The 19,193-nt window shown below is 37.9% G+C and overlaps 1 protein-coding gene across 1 annotated transcript in view; it reads right to left on the bottom strand.

The window, feature by feature from the left end:
- Window positions 1-2,017: 2,017 nt before the first annotated feature.
- Window positions 2,018-19,193, bottom strand: part of kif1ab (kinesin family member 1Ab) — a 36,520-nt gene continuing 19,344 nt past the window's right edge. The window contains exons 29-47 of the mRNA XM_079820128.1: window positions 18,985-19,159; window positions 18,566-18,656; window positions 18,338-18,456; window positions 18,198-18,253; window positions 18,003-18,111; window positions 17,809-17,875; window positions 17,174-17,258; window positions 16,909-17,014; window positions 16,360-16,474; window positions 16,029-16,162; window positions 15,786-15,847; window positions 15,525-15,670; window positions 15,234-15,419; window positions 14,808-14,879; window positions 14,379-14,497; window positions 9,420-9,533; window positions 7,932-8,124; window positions 7,705-7,823; window positions 2,018-4,348 (exon numbers count right to left, since the gene is read on the bottom strand). Of these exons, the coding sequence (XP_079676254.1) occupies window positions 4,306-4,348; window positions 7,705-7,823; window positions 7,932-8,124; window positions 9,420-9,533; window positions 14,379-14,497; window positions 14,808-14,879; window positions 15,234-15,419; window positions 15,525-15,670; window positions 15,786-15,847; window positions 16,029-16,162; window positions 16,360-16,474; window positions 16,909-17,014; window positions 17,174-17,258; window positions 17,809-17,875; window positions 18,003-18,111; window positions 18,198-18,253; window positions 18,338-18,456; window positions 18,566-18,656; window positions 18,985-19,159 (2,111 nt within the window). The 3' untranslated portion in view covers window positions 2,018-4,305. The remainder of the gene's footprint in view (window positions 4,349-7,704; window positions 7,824-7,931; window positions 8,125-9,419; window positions 9,534-14,378; window positions 14,498-14,807; window positions 14,880-15,233; window positions 15,420-15,524; window positions 15,671-15,785; window positions 15,848-16,028; window positions 16,163-16,359; window positions 16,475-16,908; window positions 17,015-17,173; window positions 17,259-17,808; window positions 17,876-18,002; window positions 18,112-18,197; window positions 18,254-18,337; window positions 18,457-18,565; window positions 18,657-18,984; window positions 19,160-19,193) is intronic.

The following is a 19,193-nucleotide window of genomic DNA, read 5'->3' as shown; positions in this document are numbered from 1 at the left end:
AGCGCTATATAAATGTAACAAATTAAATTAAAATAAAGTGTAACTAAAAATATAGTAATACTAGTAACAACATGCCACTCGGCCTTCTGTGCCAGTTCTGGGGTGAGGGGTGCATCTTACTCCAAGTGTCTAATTTTAGCTATTGTACTTAATGTGCCAACAAATCCCTCATTAACAAATAGACACAAAAAATGTGGGTATTCAGCATAATACAATGTCACAGATCACTATTTTCCCAAGACACAAAATTAGATCAATTAACCTAAAATGAACATATATATATATATATATATACACACACACACACACACACAGTGGGGAGAACAAATATTTGATACACTGCCGATTTTGCAGGTTTGCCCACTTACAAAGCATGTAGAAGTCTGTAATTTTTATCATAGGTACACTTCAACTGTGCGTGACGGAATCAAAAATCCAGAAAATCACATTGTATGATTTTTAAATAATTAATTTGCATTTTATTGCATGACATGAGTATTTGATCACTTACCAACCAGTAAGAATTCCGGCTCTCACAGACCTGTTAGTTTTTCTTTAAGAAGCCCTACTGTTCTCCACTCATTACCTGTATTAACTGCACCTGTTTGAACTCGTTACCTGTATAAAAGACACCTGTCCACACACTCAATCAAACAGACTCCAACCTCTCCACAATGGCCAAGACCAGAGAGCTGTGTAAGGACATCAGGGATAAAATTGTAGACCTGCACAAGGCTGTGATGGGCTACAGGACAATAGGCAAGCAACTTGGTGAGAAGGCAACAACTGTTAGCGCAATTGTTAGAAAATGGAAGAAGTTCAAGATGACGGTCAATCTCCCTCGATCTGGGGCACAATGCAAGATCTCACTTTGTGGGGCATCAATGATCATGAGGAAGGTGAGGGATCAGCACAGAACTACACAGCAGGACCTGGTCAATGACCTGAAGAGAGCGGGGACCACAGTCTCAAAGAAAACCATTAGTAACACACACTTAGTAACACACACTTCATGGATTAAAATCCGCAAGGTCCCCCTGCTCAAGCCAGCGCATGTCCAGGCCCGTCTGAAGTTTGCCAATGACCATCTGGATGATCCAGAGGAGGAAAGGGAGAAGGTCATGTGATGAGGCAAAAATAGAGCTTTTTGGTCCAAACTCCACTCGCCGTGTTTGGAGGAAGAAGAAGGATGAGTACAACCCCAAGAACACCATCCCAACCGTGAAGCATGGAGGTGGAAACATCATTCTTTGGGGATGCTTTTCTCCAAAGGGGACAGGATGACTGCACGGTATTGAGGGGAGGATGGATGGGGCCATGTATCGCAAGATCTTGGCCAATAACCTCCTTCCCTCAGTAAGAGCATTGAAGATGGGTCGTGGCTGGATCTTCCAGCATGACAACGTACCGAAACACACAGCCAGGGCAACTAAGGAGTGGCTCCATAAGAAGCATCTCAAGGTCCTGGAGTTTCCTAGCCAGTCTCCAGACCTGAACCCAATAGAAAATCTTTGGAGGGAGCTGAAAGTCCGTAAAAAGCGACAGCCCCAAAACCTGAAGGATCTGGAAAAGGTCTGTATGGAGGAGTGGGCCAAAATCCCTGCTGCAGTGTGTGCAAACCTGGTCAAGAACTACAGGAAACATATGATCTCTGTAATTGCTAACAAAGGTTTCTGTACCAAATATTAAGTTCTGCTTTTCTGATGTATCAAATACTTATGTCATGCAATAAAATGCAAAGTAATTACTTAAATATCATACAATGTGATTTTCCGGATTTTTGTTATAGATTCCGTCACTCACGGTTGAAGAGTACATATGATAAAAATTACAGACTTCTACATGCTTTGTAAGTGGACAAACCTGCAAAATCGTCAGTGTATCAAATACTTGTTTTCCCCACTGTATATAGTCAAATATAATGTAGCATTTACTTTCAATCAAGTTTGATGTTTGGCCCTTCATAGTAAAAAGAACCTGCATCTATACAAAATAAGAAGTCCAAACTCTTGCAACATTGCGCATATTTCACATTTATTTCACACCCGACAAAGTGTTAAGTGTCCACAGACATTAGAAGACACAGGTCCAACACTCAAAGAACTTGAGCACTGAGTACACTACAGCCCATTCATTATGGTATAAAGTGGTTACAGCTGTGTGCTAGACCACAGTTGGGTTTATATACAGAGCAAATCAACAGAAATATTGAAGCAATTACAGTAGCTACACTTAGTTTATATTGAGTTTCTCTTGGAATATTTGGATGGATGAAAGATGTTTATTCAAAATGATGCTCGGAAAGACGTGGTTCCATTGAGAGTGAAAGAGAGAAAAAGAGACACATCAACTACAAACCCTAAAAATCTTGTTTATCTGCAATATATATGTATGTTGACAAACTCCTGTTGAATGCTTCGTTTTCAGGGCATTAATGCGAACACTACATGCTCATAGTCGACTGTGATCCTTCAAAGTGGTAAAATAATACTTCTGAATCTATTATTTTATGTAAATGCTACTCTTATACTGTATGGAGGTAAATGGGATATCTGATACATTTCATTTAAAAGCTGAATAAATATGTACAGCATGCTATCATACACATAGCATTATCAAAGACAGGAATGGATTAAAAAAAAACAAAAAACGTCAGGGCACTGGGAGGTATGACTGTCAACATATTGTCCAAAACTTAATCGTCCATCCCTACTTTACATTTCAGATCCACAGTCAATGCAAGAGTCTATAAAGGCATACTTATTCTGCTCCTTATGAAGAAACCATTTGGAGAGGTAAAGACCAGAACCGCTCAAATCTCTCAGATACGTTCACAGCTAAAACGTTGCTGCTACGTTTTGTGCTCTTTGGATTGGCTGACCCATTGCACAAAACATCAATCCTCATGAGCAACACGCTAAATGGCTGACTGACCAATAGCATGAGCCCAAACCAAACAAAAGATTTCTGAGTTCATCAGCATGCGCTACGGTGAACACGGCCTTTGGTAATACCTCTTTAAGATGTAGCTGTCATGACTGGAAACAAGGCTTTTCTGTACTTAGTATACACGCATCTTCATCGTACAAGGCAGTGGGTGAAGCGAAAAACAAGGTGTATGGTATATGCTTATTATAACTGATGCATCTAACAAAAAATGAACTGTTTAGCTGAGCTAAATAAAATGTTCTCTATATTGGGCATCACTTTTTGAAACCGGATCTTCTCTTACAAGACGTCACCTCCCTAGGAAAACACCATAGGTTTGAATGCAGATATTCTATTATAACATATAAGGCTGGGATGACCTAAACATAGCAGCTACAAAACAGGAACTATGCAGTGTTTCTGAACATAAACCTCCTGTATAATATTATTTGAAATATGGGATATAACGTGCTCTGATGTATTTGCGTTCAGTGTATCAGTAACAGGACATTTAGCAACGCCGCTCTCTAATTTTGTGCGCAAAAATAAGCTGATGAATGAGGAACGTTAAAGAAGCAGATTCTCCTAGCAGCAGAGCTCTTGTGCAAATGAACCAAAACGAACCTGGTAAATAAAGCTCATTATCAAAAGTGCAAGGTGAAAAAGTATTTTTTCCTCTTAATAAATTATGTTTATAAAACATACAATGCTTAATAAATAAGTAAACGTAAAGATGTAATGTAAAAAAGACATTACAGATGAAAGTAAAACACAAACTAAACTTCTGTATGGTAGACGTTTTGTACTTTGCCGATGCTGATTATTGTCGAAATAACAGACAATTACCTCTTTTAGTCTGAAACCCATCCTAATTCTATCTTCTATCATCCAATGCATAAAAGGTGACTTCAAAATAAGCTCTGCATCCCACAATGATCATGGCGGAATGATCAAAACTAAGAGGCAACTACTGAGGCCCAGGTAAAGCACTTGACATCTACTCTGAAGCAGCACATTCACAAACAGAGCATCGAGTCGCATTTACAAATGAACGAATGCCGTTAAGAGTAGGGCTGTGTCTATGATGCTGTTTTGCCATTCTAGCTTTTAGCTATGTTAGCGGGAAGTGCTGAATATATTTCAATGTTGTAAATTTACACTAAATAGGGCCTGAACACACACACATAACACACACTCTGTGAAGCCAAGTCCACAGTCTATGGTTGGCATGGACAGACCGAAGGGGGAATGCTGGGACGGGCAGGCAAGAGGCAGCTGTGATGACATGGGGACAGGGCACTTATGATCACATGACCTAATTACATCACAAAGGCCTGTTAGGCCTTTTTATGGTTGGAGCCAGAGAAAAAAATGATTTCACATCCTCATCTGTCCTGATTTTCTTCTGGAAAGCTTAGACCTGTGGGTAGAGAGAGAGAGAGATTGGGAGAAATTCAGGGATATCACTGACCATGACCACTTCTAGTGGTTCTCAACTGCTGAGCTGCAACCCAAAAATGGGTCACAGGTCTGTTTTGATATCAAAGACCTTGTGTCTGTCTAAACTAACTCTGTTTAATGTCAATATGACATTGGCCCTGTCCCAAATGGCACACTTCATATGCACTTTCGGTCTTGTGGACTTACAATGGCTGCCGCGTCCGCGTGTCCATTAAGTCCCATTTGTCATTTTAGGTCTCAGAAGGGTGCTCGCGAGCGCCCCCTTTGCGGTCGTCATGCGCCCTCGATGCGCACTTCTGCCTAGCGCGAACTGGTGCGGGTTTCGCAGTGGCCTTCTTCCCGACAGTCAAAGTGGCGTTACGTCTTGAAAGTCCGGACTCGTAGGAATACCGCAAGGGTTTAGGGTGCCATTTGGGACAGGACCATTTTGGTGCAAATTCATTTGTCTTGGTTAAGCAGATGTCAACACTTTAGTGTTAATTTAGTATTATTCAAAGTGCCCCTATTATGCAATTTAAAAGGTTCCGTTTGTATCGGAGGTCTGCTACAATAAGCATCCAGGGTCAAAAAACACTTTAATTTTCTCATAACAACTTTAACAGTATTCTTATCGGTTCTTTTTATTATACTGTATATATTTTTTTTAATTTAAAAAAACATAATTAAGAACATAATTAACATGGCTTTATAATCTGAAAAGTAAAATATTATTAGAAAATAAACAGCAATGTTTGAACAAAAATATAAAACATCTATTTGTAAATGGACCAGGTCTGCTAACATTAATATTACATAGAAAGAACAAACCTACAAAGAAATCTAATAAAGTAACGAAATGTAAAATAACACTGCATAGTTTTCACTGTATAAATTGATTATAAAAGCTAAAGTTATTCATTCAAGAGATGTGAATATTTTCTATTTGCCTTTTGTTCGATTCTAATTAATGGCTCAATCGTCAGCAGGTTTATTAGACGCTGCCCCTTTAAGACCGAATGCAGAACTAATAATATCATATTCTCCTATTTCTCCAAACTATGTACGCCCTTTTAAGATATAAACTGTTAAAGTAACTACTCTCCAACCCGGTCATTTTGACACAGACTATTTGTTGTGTATTTGATGGTTTAGACGCGCACACGAAGCCTAAAATATTAAGCGCAAATCGGTCCATTTCGCAGCACACACACATAAACCGCCTTGAAGTTGGAAACAGCGTCTCTTGCGCAGATTATTGTGCCTTTAATAGCTCTTTATTATCAAACACATCCCGCAGTTTAGCAACAGTAGAGACTGCAGTTTACAACAATCACTGATTCTGACGTTAAGTTTAGGTTTAGGGAGAAATGGCTATAGGAATAGTTTTACCTTATCTTTTTATAATTCTTGGAAGCCGAAATCGAAAACAAAATATGATTCATATCACAGCACATCCCTAAAGTTTGAGCAGACTAAACTTTTGTTTAGTTCTCTTGGCCATCGTCACTCATTAAGCTGACTGACGTGTTGTGTTCACTGTAGCTCCATGTGAGAGAGCTCGCTCTCTCTCTCTCTTCTGGATTGCGAATAGCAAAAATGCATCACGGACAAATGGTTCAATATTATCTCAAATAGAAACGGCTGGCAAATATAGAATTTGCCAGATATAACGTCTATCAATTATAAATAGTAAGTGTATTCTCTTAATTTCTCCAGTACCAACAGCAGGCAGCACACTCTCAAATTTTATTTGGTCGCAGTCTGGAGCCCTGAACGATGGGGTCAGTTTTTCCGTATAAATTCCAGAGCAAGTCCTCATCCTTTTGGAGTGCACGAAGTGAATTTACAGCGCTGAAAACAACGTCTTCTCTTCATGTTGACAAAATGGACCAGACTCTTCCAGGCCTTAGCTACAACTACAGTGTTTGAGGTCGGGTCAGTAGACGTTGTTCGCGGCAGCCAATGACGCCCATAGGTAACAGGAAGTGAGACTGGAATTGCTGATGACTCGTTTCAGCAGTACAGAATCGATTCTTTCGTTTAGGAGGCAATAACATGCACTAATCTTTAAAACTTTGCAGAATTTTTACATTCACAAACAGCTATATTACACACTACATGAAAGTAATATTCAAAAAAGCATAATAGCTGCACTTCAAATACTATTAAAGTATTTATTCATATTTTGATTTTTTGATTTAATTGTAGTTTAAGTTTTAGTCACTTTATTTTGTGCTTTTGTCTTTTTTTTTTTATATATAGCTTTTAGTCATTTCAGTACTTAAACATTTTATTTCAGTTAGTTGCCAAAGTTTTTCAATTTCAATTAATGAAAGAAATTGGGTAACACTTTACAATAAGGTTTCATTAGTTAATATTAATTAACTACTTTAGTTAAAGGGGCTATATGCAACTTTTTCCCCAAAATAAACGTAACAATAGCCTTTTTATTTTACCATTTATGACTCAAACATCTCCTGATGAGCATACTGACACCTTGTCCGCTCACAGTGGGTGCACCTATAAGCCTGTATCCTATTTTTCCTATTTTCTGGCGGGTCGTCTTTTCCCGCGCTGTCTGCGGATGTGACGTCACCACCGCTGCGAGAGCGAGCAGAAAATGAGAGCAGTTCTGTTTTTTGGCCACAGGTGTCAGTCGCGAGTTTAAATTTCAGAAAAACGCATATAGCCCCTTTAACATGAACGAAGAATGAACAATACTTCTACAGCATTTATTAATCTTAGTTCATATTAATTTCAACACTTACTAGTACATTATTAAAATCTAATTCTGAATTTGTTAACATTAGTTAATGCTCCAACCCTAACATGAATAAACAATGAACAGCTGGATTTGTATTAACTAACATTAACAAAGATTAAGAAATACTGTAAGAAATGTATTGCTCATTGTTAATTCATGTTAGTTAATATATTAACTAATGTTAACAAACGAGACCTTGTTGTAAAGTGTTACCAAAAATGATTAACAATAACAATGCTTGTGTTCAACACAGAAAAAAAAACACCATGCAAGGTGAAATAAAAAAATAATATAATTATATAAAAACATGGCTAGTTTGTTTTGAGTAGTGAATTACTAGCTTATTAGAATAACAATACATTTAAATTATTGATTTTACGGGCATTTTGGTAGTTTTTTTTTTGCTTTATAAACACATTTATTATTGTGTTGGGTTGCTCCTAAATGTTCAATGTAATGTAAAATCTAAAAAATTCTAAATGAGTTGAGAAGCACTGACTATAAAATTAAAGAGAGACCATTATTGAATGAAGACTTGAAGGAAATGAAATCACTGAGTTTATTTTGAATACCTGATAGTTCCTGCCAGCAGTGGGTTGAATGCGTACAACCAGTCATGCATCTCTTTGTCATTGCCTGCTTGGAGGAGAATGCTGCGGTGCTCAGTGCACACTGCAAAAGTGTTAGGAGCCTGGAAACAAAACATCACATGGGTTAACAAAATCAGCTGAAAAAAAGCTAGGCAGAGATTGCTAATCATGTGTTTAATGTCACTGGACGAGGAATAAATGGCTCTTACCCTCAGCAGGGTGTGCTGATCTTCACTGTACTCCACCTGAGCAGAGGACAGGTTGATGACGGCTCTCTCCACGCAGTCTCTCTCACTGCGGTACAGGTAGACGTATGGCCGTCGCACCACAATGTACCGCTTCACCCAGCCACTGGTGTGTGGCTCAAGAAAGTGTAGATAGCCTTTCTTTGACACAATTGGGCTACAGTTATAAGGAAAAATTACAACAGATATACAACAAATTAGGGCAATCAATAACATGATACATTAGGATGTTAAAAGTGTTAAGGACAGTGAGTTTTTCCTATTTGCTGTAATTATATTTGCAATATGTGCAACTTTAAAAGAACAGTTTGCACTAAATTACATTTAAGTTTGTTTCATTGCACAATTCAACAGTGGTCTTGGACTTTATACTGACACCTAGTGGTGCCGATGCAACGTAATACATAAGCAAAAGCTTTCAGTTATCAATACCATTGCACAAATATTTTGAGAAAGAAAGTTCTCATATTTAAATTTTTATCTTTCTTTTCTTATAAAAAGTAATAGAATGTAAAAGTATCATGGATTTTTGTATTTGTTAATGGAGCAAATGGGGAAAAAATTATATTTGTGTTCAGACAAATTGACAAATTCCACTTCTAAGAACCCCGGAAATGTGAAAAGGGTCCATTGGGACAATTAAAGAGATTTTGTCATGTGATCTCAACATGGCAGCCACCATGTAATTTTTTTAAATAACGTTTATAAAAGCTACTTTAATACCCTAACTGAACTAAGGCCTAATCTTGGCTTAGTCTTAGCCCTGTCTGTGGCTTTAAGTTGTAAAACTGGATGGAGGAATTTATTACATAGGCTTTGTTCACACTGCGTACTAATCTGATTTGGTTTTCTAATCAGATTTTTTGGACTGAGTGTCTGCACTGTCCTTTTGCAAGTGATCTGATTAATTTATACAAATATTTTAAACTGATGTAGATACACCAGATATAGAAATTATTTAAGAGTTGTTGTTTGTTTTTGGTCAACCTTTATATTAGGCGTCTTTATTACTATGTACTAACATTTAAAATAATAATTTGTTAAAATGCACTTTTAACAAATTATTGTGTACGTACAATAATGATTATTATCGTGTATTATTATTGTGTACGTACATGTTTTTACATTGTACTTATACTTTTAAAATACCTACATGTAATTACAGCTGTAATTAATTTCTGTAACTACATCTATAATTACACTATTGACCCTTCCCTTAAACCTACCCATACCACCAAACCTGTCTCTTACCCATATCCCACCTCAGCTGCAAAAGTGTTTTGAAATACAATATGAATACAATAAGTACATTGTACTTATTTATTGATGCAAGTACAAAGTAGTTAAAGACACCTAATATAAAATATGACCCTTGTTTAAATTTTTTTTACCCCCCTCAGATACACCAAAAAGTCCATGTAAATATCTCAGACAGACTGTTTTGGGTGCTACCTGACACGAATCTCTTGGATGTTCGGGATGAAGGTGCAGCTCCTGGGCTTTCTCTCTATGGGGCTGAAGGGGTCGAGATCAGGGCTAGAGGCACCCGAGTTAGCCTCAGCTCCTCTGTAAAATCACACACAACAAGAAAGTCCAGTTAGAAATAAAGTATTGAGACTGAACAGACAGATCTGATTCTCAGAGAACTGGCATTAGCCATACTGTGATCATATTTAGCATTGACATAATCAATTACGTCGATTATGCACGGTTTATGTTCATCCCTAATCCCCTATCATGTTTCACACATAACAAAACTACAAGAGATGCTAATGGCTAGTACAGCAGCGGCGCTTAATATAGTTGCGTTCAATCCCATTCTATAACCGAAATTACACCTTTCCAGGACTAACAACACACTGTCGGTTAACCCCTAGGAATCTGAGCTGTTTTGGGGCCCTTTAGAAGTTTTGACATGCTTTGACATTTGTGTTTTTTTCAGTTGCTTATAAACACATTAATGGCAAAAGTGTAATTACATTGTATTCAGCCCAAACTGGGCTACCATAATATGTGAACATCATGTATGTACATGGTTGTATTTTTGAGAGAAAAAAGTTTATGCATGGTTTTTGAAAAAAAAAAAAAAAAAAAATCAAATTAAGGCCTAAAAACACACAATAGATATGTGTCCACAAGACTTTTGACTAATGGGTGTATTTGCCTAGAGTTTGGGCTTTAAACTGATGTGAGAATCATTTAGCCTACTCATTCACATAAAACAATATACTGATTTAAAATTTGTAAGGCAGTTTTTCTTCACAAAGCCCATATGCGAGGAGGCGGGATATCTTATGAATAATGATGGGTATCACCTGAGAGGACAAAAGAACATAATAGCCCGAATAATGACCTGCATAATGAGCTGCATAATGAATGAGCTTCAGGTAGGCCTATGTGACAGAGAGCAACAGGACAAAGGACATATATTATATATTGTACTTATCTAGTAAATGCATCTTGATTTAAGAATGTTTAAATATTTAGACTAGAAACAAGACAAAAATGACTTAGAAGAGCATTTTTTATACATTTTTATACTTTTTTTGTTTTTGAAAGTAGTCTCATGTTAAAAAATTTAATAATAAATAAATAATTAAAATTAAGATACAATTTATACAAAACGAAATTCACTGTAAAGAAAGCAATTCTCTTTCTACAAAACAAAAAAATTAACTTTCTACAAAACAAAACTCGATATTAACTCGATAAAACAAACTTTGATATTAAATTAAAAAAATAACATTAGGCTGTAATATTTAATAGTTTGACTGGTACTATATTTATCGCATCTGAGCAGACTTTTGCGAATAAAAGCTTTATTGATGTGACAATAGGCTCTTTTACAATAAACATGTTATAATGTGTCCAAAAAAAAAAAATCTTGTCTAAACAGTCTTGCTTGTATGACAATTTACGCTGCAGCAGGATTCATATTTAAACAGTCTTTTTTGCGCTTTATACTCACAGATGCTAACAGAATAAACTTAACAGAATAAAGCCTGCCTTACAATCAGCCCTGAATCTGTTGCTTTAAGAAATGAACAGCTTTTCATGAGGTTTATTATTCCAGGATTATTGATCAACGCATCTCAAAACGATGTGGCTGAAGTAACGTTACAGTGCTTCACTGACTAGATGTGTTTGTATGAGTTGATGTGTGGGCGTCGACTCTGGATCGTCAGTATTTGAATCTGAAAGAGCGTGCGCTCCGTGGGCGTGGCCGCATTAGCCGATAATGAAGTGGCTCGCGGGTGACTGACATCACTCTCTTTTCAAACAGATTACATAAACACAGCATATTTGTTTTAGATTTGGTTTACATTGTTTAAAACCTGACATTTCAACGTTTCTTTAGACATATGTCTCATGTTTGTGAGACAAGTATTCACTAAGCTAGAGTTCCTTTTCTGAAGACTATCTGAATGAACGTCTTTGACAGAGAGGCTGCAGATCGCGCATCATGTTTGTTTTGTTTATTTTGCAAAAAGCAAAACATTTTGTTTTTATTGTGACTATACACACAAAAAATAGAAACTTAACAGATTATAATGATGTATAACACTTGCCTGAATGATAAAAACCACAGAGTTCATTGAGTCGCACTGATAAGAAAAAAAGTGAGTCGATCATGCCGGCGCGATGGCTGACTCGAGAGGGTTAATAATTGTGATAAAACCAAGCTGCAACCTCCCGCAGTTTCTCTTGAAGCCAATACGGAAGTGCCTTAAACTGCAATTCATCGACTGGCCGCTAGGGACATCCTCCAGAAGGGAGCAGAATCTCATTGAGCCCCATGTTAAAATGGCCAACTTTACAGCAGAATAAAACATGTTTACAGCCTGGTACAAATTGTGGTTTTGGTCTATAAGGCAAATTTTGCCCTTCATGACAACTGTGAGGGGCAGGGCCGGATTAACCATTAGGGCAACTGGTCACTTGCCCAGGGGCACAGGACATCTAAGGGGCCCTGGGCACTGTCAAATATTATGTTAGATCATGTTATAAACGCAATCCTCACTTTCCTAATTATATGCAGATTTTTGCAACCCGTTCGATCAAAATATTATGTTAAATCACGTCAAAAACAGTGTCTGTAGCTTCTTGCGCTGCTGGCAGCGAGAGGACGAGCTGTCACGTCGAATCACGTGACTTGAAGCTCTGAAATCAGCATTGTGCGGTTAAAAACGGAGTTGGGCGTGTGGACAAAATTTGGCCTGGTTTGGGGTCAGTTTGGTTGTTTTCAAACATCTACATTTTATAGTCTAATTGGTTAATAATAAACTCAAGTGTGCATCATGACACACAGGCCCACATCCCCCTTCTCTATGACGTAGAGTCAGCTGGCGTTGGTGTTGACGTCGCCGACGAGCACGCACTTTCAGCCAATCAGCGATCAGCAGGGAGTCGCGACTCGCGCTCATTCATGACAGGTTTTCAGCGCGAAATTGTAGCTGGATATCAAATGATCGCTATGCCAAAGTGGCATAAATATGTTAGTTATCTACAGTAATGAGTGGGAGAGTGACCCAACTCTCAAAACGTGGATTACACCTGTGACTCAAAGACTCTTACAAATAACTAACTCCAAGAGCACGGTTGAATGATTGAATTGAAATAGTATATGACTCCTGTCCATCATGGTGTGCACGCTGGCCTGATCAGGACATCTGCACCTTTTAAACCATCTAGACTGCGCTGTACTCGTCCCAACAGCTGCTGAAAGAGGTTTGAATCAACGATTAATCCATTTTGACTGTGTTAAGTTCTGCGTTATGTTCTATAAATATGTACTTCACGAAAGACATAACGTTACTGTAGTTCTATCTGAAGTTAAAGCACAACACAAAGGTAAACGCATTATTGTTGTTAATTTTTTACTGTACAGTATAGTGAATGATACATTTTGGCTGTGGTGTGTGCAGTAATGTGTGCGTAATGCCTGCTAATTACATTGTTTATTCCGATTATATTGGGCACTTTTTGCACTTAAATTAGTTTATTCTTACTGTTGACATTTGAAAATGATGCATGTGTTTTTTCCATGGGTTAAAATCATCGGTTAATTTTGTGATTCTGACAGTTTCCACTTGGACATTTTAGTCATGCATGACTGTTTTTGAATGCCCTGTTTTGATCCATTTTCCTGAGAAATGTTTTTTTATTTTAATTTTATTTTGACATTATTTTGTTTTAAGGAGATAAAATGGTGCTAATCAGCCTTGATTGACATGGCAATAAAATTATATAACATTATTTTGGCAGTTCAAATTTTGGGTGTCTTTTTCTTGAATTGGGTGGGTTTTAGTGAGCTTTTGGGCTTGAAATCGTCGACCCAATCAGTCAACACTGTCTGAAATTTAAACAGGAGCGCTAAAAGAAAATTTAAAAGAGAAAATGAATAGAAATTAGTCGACATTGTGAAACATATTCCAAAAATAGCCACAATTTCACATTGTAGCATTTTAGAAATAAAAAATCTCTGGTTTTAAGTTAAGGCTTCACTAGCGGTCTGCTTTATTTCACTGTTGCAGTCAAAATATAATTGATTGGCTATATTGAAACATTTAATAATTACTCTGTAGCAGCCACCAAGTTCTGTGAAAGATTCATTGTAAAAAGTTATGTTAAACATTAGTGCATCATTAGTGTTCTGTCTCTTGAATGCACTTTATGCTGAGGCTATTACATACATCGCCACTGAGCATTGCAGAAGCCTGATTTGTTAGTATAGAAGTATAGGCTATATGCTCTTGGTGATAGCGACTTTGCGATTGTTGCTTACGGGCAGGGGCAGGGGGGGCCCTTGAGTCTTGTTGCCCAGGGCACAGGAAATTGTTAATCCGGCCCTGGTGAGGGGGGTGAATTTTTTAATAACTCATTCGTTTACATTATATAAAGCATTAAAGTTCTGCATAATTAAGGGCGTGGCCACTTCGAGTGACAGGTGGATAGCCATTTATCTGCTGTCTGTTAGTCATCACGTCACTTCAGCTCTGCCCACGTCCCGCCTTTTTGCCCATTTTCTGTTATCCGGGAGTGACGCGCTGCTATGATGGCAACGGCCAGCTTGTCCATACTTTGTGCTTCAGAACGGCTCATCAGAATCCTATGGGTGATGTCACAGACACTACGTCCATATTTTTTTTACAGTCTATGGATAAAACCCATTGTTTTGGACCACCATTTGGACCGATACTGTCGCTGAATGTGGTTGTGAATCCTGAAAATGTGCAGCCTCGTATTAATCGGAACTGCCATACTAGCCATTAGCATCTGCTCTAGAGTTTTGTTTTGTGTGAGGGAACATAAATGGTGCATAATCAATGTAATTGATTAAGTCAATGTGTCGTTCCAGCCCTAATAATATTAGAAGCTGACGCCTGGGTTTTGCTTTGAAAATACACTGACCTGAGGTCTGAATTGCCATAGTGACTGTCCACCAGTGATGGGCAGGTGGAGGAGGGTGTCAGAGTGCTCAGAGGTGAAGAACAACCGTCTCTTAAAAGGGATGCGGACATCTCTGACAGCTAAAAAAAGAAAAAGAGCACCACCAGATGATAAAGCGGGCAACACATTGAGATGTCTCATTCATCATATTCCAGAAAATGCCATGCTTACCCTTAAAGCATCTATTACACTAATCATGCTGCTCTACTCTAAATAGTAAATGAGAGAAGTGAAGTGAACATAAATTCTTTAATGTCTTTTTAAATGACAAAGGGACTGATAAATGAGACTGAGGGAGATATAGGGAGAGAGAGAGAGAGAGAGATCTGGTCTGCATGGGCGAGAGAATGAGGCAAGGTCTGTATGGACACTAGGGCAGTAAAGGCTCACCTTGCTCTCACTGAGACTGCTGCTCACCTGGCTGTACTGCCTGTTGAAGGTGTGCATGAGCAGTCGCACACACTGAAGAGAGAGAAAAAAGCAGGAAAAATAAAAACTTGCTTAAAAACTTTGGCTTAGTCTTACCTGGGGCAAATTATAACAGAATCTAAAATAATATATTGCAAAGTTTTAGTCCCCCAAAGTACACTGTAATAAATAAATCAATATTTTTTTTTTTACAGAAAATAAGAGCAATTAAGAAAAATGATTTATTTTTGCAGTGTTTGCGGAGTTGTTTTTGTGCAAAACATTATTGGCAAATATTTATTTAAATTAAATTTATTTAATATACTTTTGTCTGATTTAGTCAAACTGAACTTGTGTGAATAAGCTATTAGTGTGACATTATGTGGATATGTAACAGCAGGCGTTCACCTTGGCAGCCAGCTCCCTCTGCCTTTCGTTGGGACTATCCAGACCCAGACTGACTACCGGGCTGAGCAAGGGGCTGGAGGCCTTAGGTGAGTCCATAAGGTCTTTGCCACAGAAAGAGTCCTGTCCCAGCAGCAGAGATGCTTCTAGCTTCTCTCTCAGCAGAAGGTAATGCCTGGTCTTCTCCACCTGTAAACAAACACGCACCTCAGAGTCATTTACTTGACTGAAAACAAATGTCAGATTATAGCCAAGATTAAAAGCCCTTAAACTTTCAGATGGATCATATTTTACCTCTTGTAAGAGGCTAAGTTTCTCCAGCTCCCACTGGTGGTCCAGGATGAGGCTGTCACTGCGGGGCCTCCAACCCGCAAGGTTCTCTTCTCCACGCACATATGCCACTGAGGTGTCCAGCACCCGTCTGCGCCTCCTTTGCATACCTGCACCATCATGGTCAAAACGGAACAACAAAATGAATCAAACAACTGGGATAAATGTACATATATATGTGATAAAATTGAGGTTATTTGTCTGAATTTGTACACGATATCTTACCAGGACTTCCAATGTCAGCCAAATGGCAGAGGCTTAATTCGTACACTCCAGTCACACGGTTACTGAGACACAAAAGAGCACCATAGTGTTTAAAAAAACATTTAACTCTGCTATTGCGATGATAATTCAAGTGAAAAGGTTTTCTGATATCAAGTCTTGAGCATCATAGCTTCGAAATGGTGCATTGGTTGACTCAAGATCAATTTACTTGACAGCAGAAAGAGGCCAGCAAACTTTCCTCACCTTTCAGAGGGCCTAAAGGCACCAGTGCTGAAGAGGTTTCGAATGGAGCGAGACGCAGGAAGTTTAGCGTCTCTGGAGTAGAACACCATGCAAAAATCCTTAGTGATGACAGTGGGCTGAGTGCAGTTCTCCATCTAAAAGTTATTGCAAAAACTTAGTGGAACATTTCCTAACCAACTAACAGGCACGCATTTAAATTCACAATTAAAATGAAAAAAAGCTATATTTGTGATTGTGTGGATATTGCTTTTGATGAGTTCCAAAATATCCCACATTGATTAAATGTCATATTTTGATAGCTTTATTGTGGAAAAAGGTGAGTTTTCCTCACCTCAAGATAGGCGGAGAGGGTGATGTAAATTTTTTCTCCATATGGAGTGACACGGTTCAGCAGAAGGGAGTTGTGCATGGAGCTATCCCATGCTGCCTCAAAGCGGTAAAATGTCCTGAAAAGTAGTAAACAGCATTGTGATTTATGTCAGTGCTTATATATTTATAAGACGGGGTTACAATAAAAAAAAAAAACATATACAGTATACTGAAGGAAAAAAACATACCTATGGTCAATTCCCAATGACACTCTGACAGGAAACAATAAATTCCCATGTTAGTGAATTACAATGTTGTTATTTATTAATTGAGATAATTATATTTAATTTGTTTCAATTACCATCTAAATGAAGAATTTTTAGTGTTGTTAACACTTTAATTAGTAATAAAAATAAAAATACTGTAATTGATTAACACAAATTGTTTAAATACTTTGGTATTGCTAACATTGCTAATTAAAAATTATACAATAGGAAGTAAAAACTGCTTTTGAAGACATTATATTATTTAGAGGTACTGGAGGAAGGATCTCTACATATCAGTGGTGTACCTGTCATCATAAGATGGTCGTATGTAGCCTGAAGACAGGATGTTGAGGGACAGGATGTTGGGGTCGATGATAGTCTCATCTGCCTCGGGTGTGTTACGGATGCGCCCTAAAAAAGAACAGAATTGATGCTGAGTCATAAGAAACTGCCTGAATATTTACCATTACATCATCATTTGTCCTCAATGCCAGCTGGCGTTTAATGTGATGGAAGCCAGAATTTCTGATAAACAATTTTTTAAGAGAGAAAAAAAAAGCATTTTCTAACCTATGACAAGCTCTTTAACCTCCTTCCACACAATATCATTGCCGGTTTCATGGGCTATAGTGACTGTAATTCTCCTTTGGATGCCCTGCGGAAAATGTTGAAAAGGGAAAATTTCAATCTAAAAGTATACTATTGTTCAAACCTTTGGGGTCTGTAAGATTTTTTTTTTTGTTGACAGACACTAATACAAGAATTCAGCAAGGATGTATGATCAAAAGTGACAGTATAGACATTTATAATGTTACAAAAAAGATTTCTATATAATTCAAAATTGATCACATGAAATATTATACAAATCAACATATTAGAATGATTCCTGAAGGACCATGTGACACACACTAAAGACTGGAGTAATGTTGCTGAAATTTCAGCTTTGACATTGCAAGAATAAATTATATTTTAAAATATATTCAAATAGAAAACAGTTTAAATTGAAACAATATTACAATATTACTGTTTGTATATATTTTTGATCAAATAAATCCAGCCTTGGTGAACAGAGTTATTTCAAAAAACATTTGAAAAAAAAATCTTACCAACCCCAAACTTTTGAAAAGTAGTGTAAGTAATATATAATCTGTTATCATCTATTCTGTATTCTGTTGTTAGGCACAGAATGATGGATTCATGTTTACCTGGTGCAACAGGAATGTACCATGGCAGGGCATTCCACCCCTGTGATCAACAACAGCTGGGATGTAGCTAAGAAAGTACACAAACAGGTACAAGGGTTACATAACATATTTATAACTTACCATACATACAGACTTCAATCAGTAACTTACTAGGCACTGATATACCACAAGTCATGAGTTTATCAGATACTCACTCCCCGTTGGCCTCCAGCTCACAGATCTCAAAGAATGACATAAGGTCATATTTGCAGTGACAGGGGCCAGCGGTGGAGCGTGTGAGTGTGCTCAATTTTGTGGCTGGCACTGGGGGGAGACAGAGACAGAGGCAGAGCTCAGACATGGACAGACCACAAGAAATGGTCAAGAACTGAGTCAAAATATCAACTCACCTGGCTTTGACAAAGGCATAACCCTAGGGAACTGCCTTCTTGTTGGACGTAATGAACTACAGGGCAAGAAGATTTTAGTTGACATTTTAGGTGACCAAGTAAATAAATAATAATAATAATCAAAGAAAAAGATTACTCACCTAATCAAGTCCTTACAGAGAAGAGGGAAGGGCTGTTTCTGGTAGTGGCCAAATACCTCAAAAACAATTGGCTGACTCTTGATGTATTCCACAAAGGACTTGGTGACCTCTACGGTTATCTGCAAATAGTAGCAAACCACACATACATAATTTAAGTTTGATTTATTTCTAACATCTCCAATATGGTTGAGTTACTTGATTAGTAAATGGCACAAAGGTCGTGGTTACATTTTGTACATGGTAGAATCCCAGAGGAGGCCCTCGGCCAGTGTTCTTCAATGGCTCAGTGGAAAATGCCTCGTCATGCCTGTGAATAAAGCTAGAAAAAGACAGGGAGGCTGAGACGAGATTGCATCAGATGTCTTACAAGCTTCTTGGATCAGTGTTCAGTGCAATGCAATAGCGGCAACCCCATTCAAACGGAGGGGGAATGTTATTTTCTAGGGGGATCTTTAAACAATTTGAAAGATTTGAATTGACATTGAAAATTAAGACAATGTTAACACTGTGGCAGAAATGTGCATAAAAGGGTTTGCCTTTCAAATCCTACAATCTGTCAGCCACGACAATGTGCAGCACAGTTTTTATTATGGAAAACCCTGATAAATTATGAATGAATACAATTTACTTGGAATACATATACTCACTTGAACTGGCAGAAGATATCTGCATACTCAGCAGAGATGCTGGAGGCCTGAAGCACTGTGACCCTAAAGGTGAAGTTGCTGCCAATCTTTAAGTGCTGGAATGATTTTTCCTGAGCCACATCAAGAGGACATTCCAGAACACCCTTCAGAGGACTGTCAGGAATATCAGGAGAGGCTAGATGCAATGCATGAAAAAACACCAGATTAGA

The sequence above is a fragment of the Gobio gobio genome (assembly GCF_949357685.1).
Source record: "Gobio gobio genome assembly, chromosome: 6".
NCBI lineage: Eukaryota > Metazoa > Chordata > Actinopteri > Cypriniformes > Gobionidae > Gobio > Gobio gobio.
The sequence above is the reverse complement of the archived record's forward strand: the minus strand, read 5'-3'. Positions and strand labels throughout refer to the sequence as shown.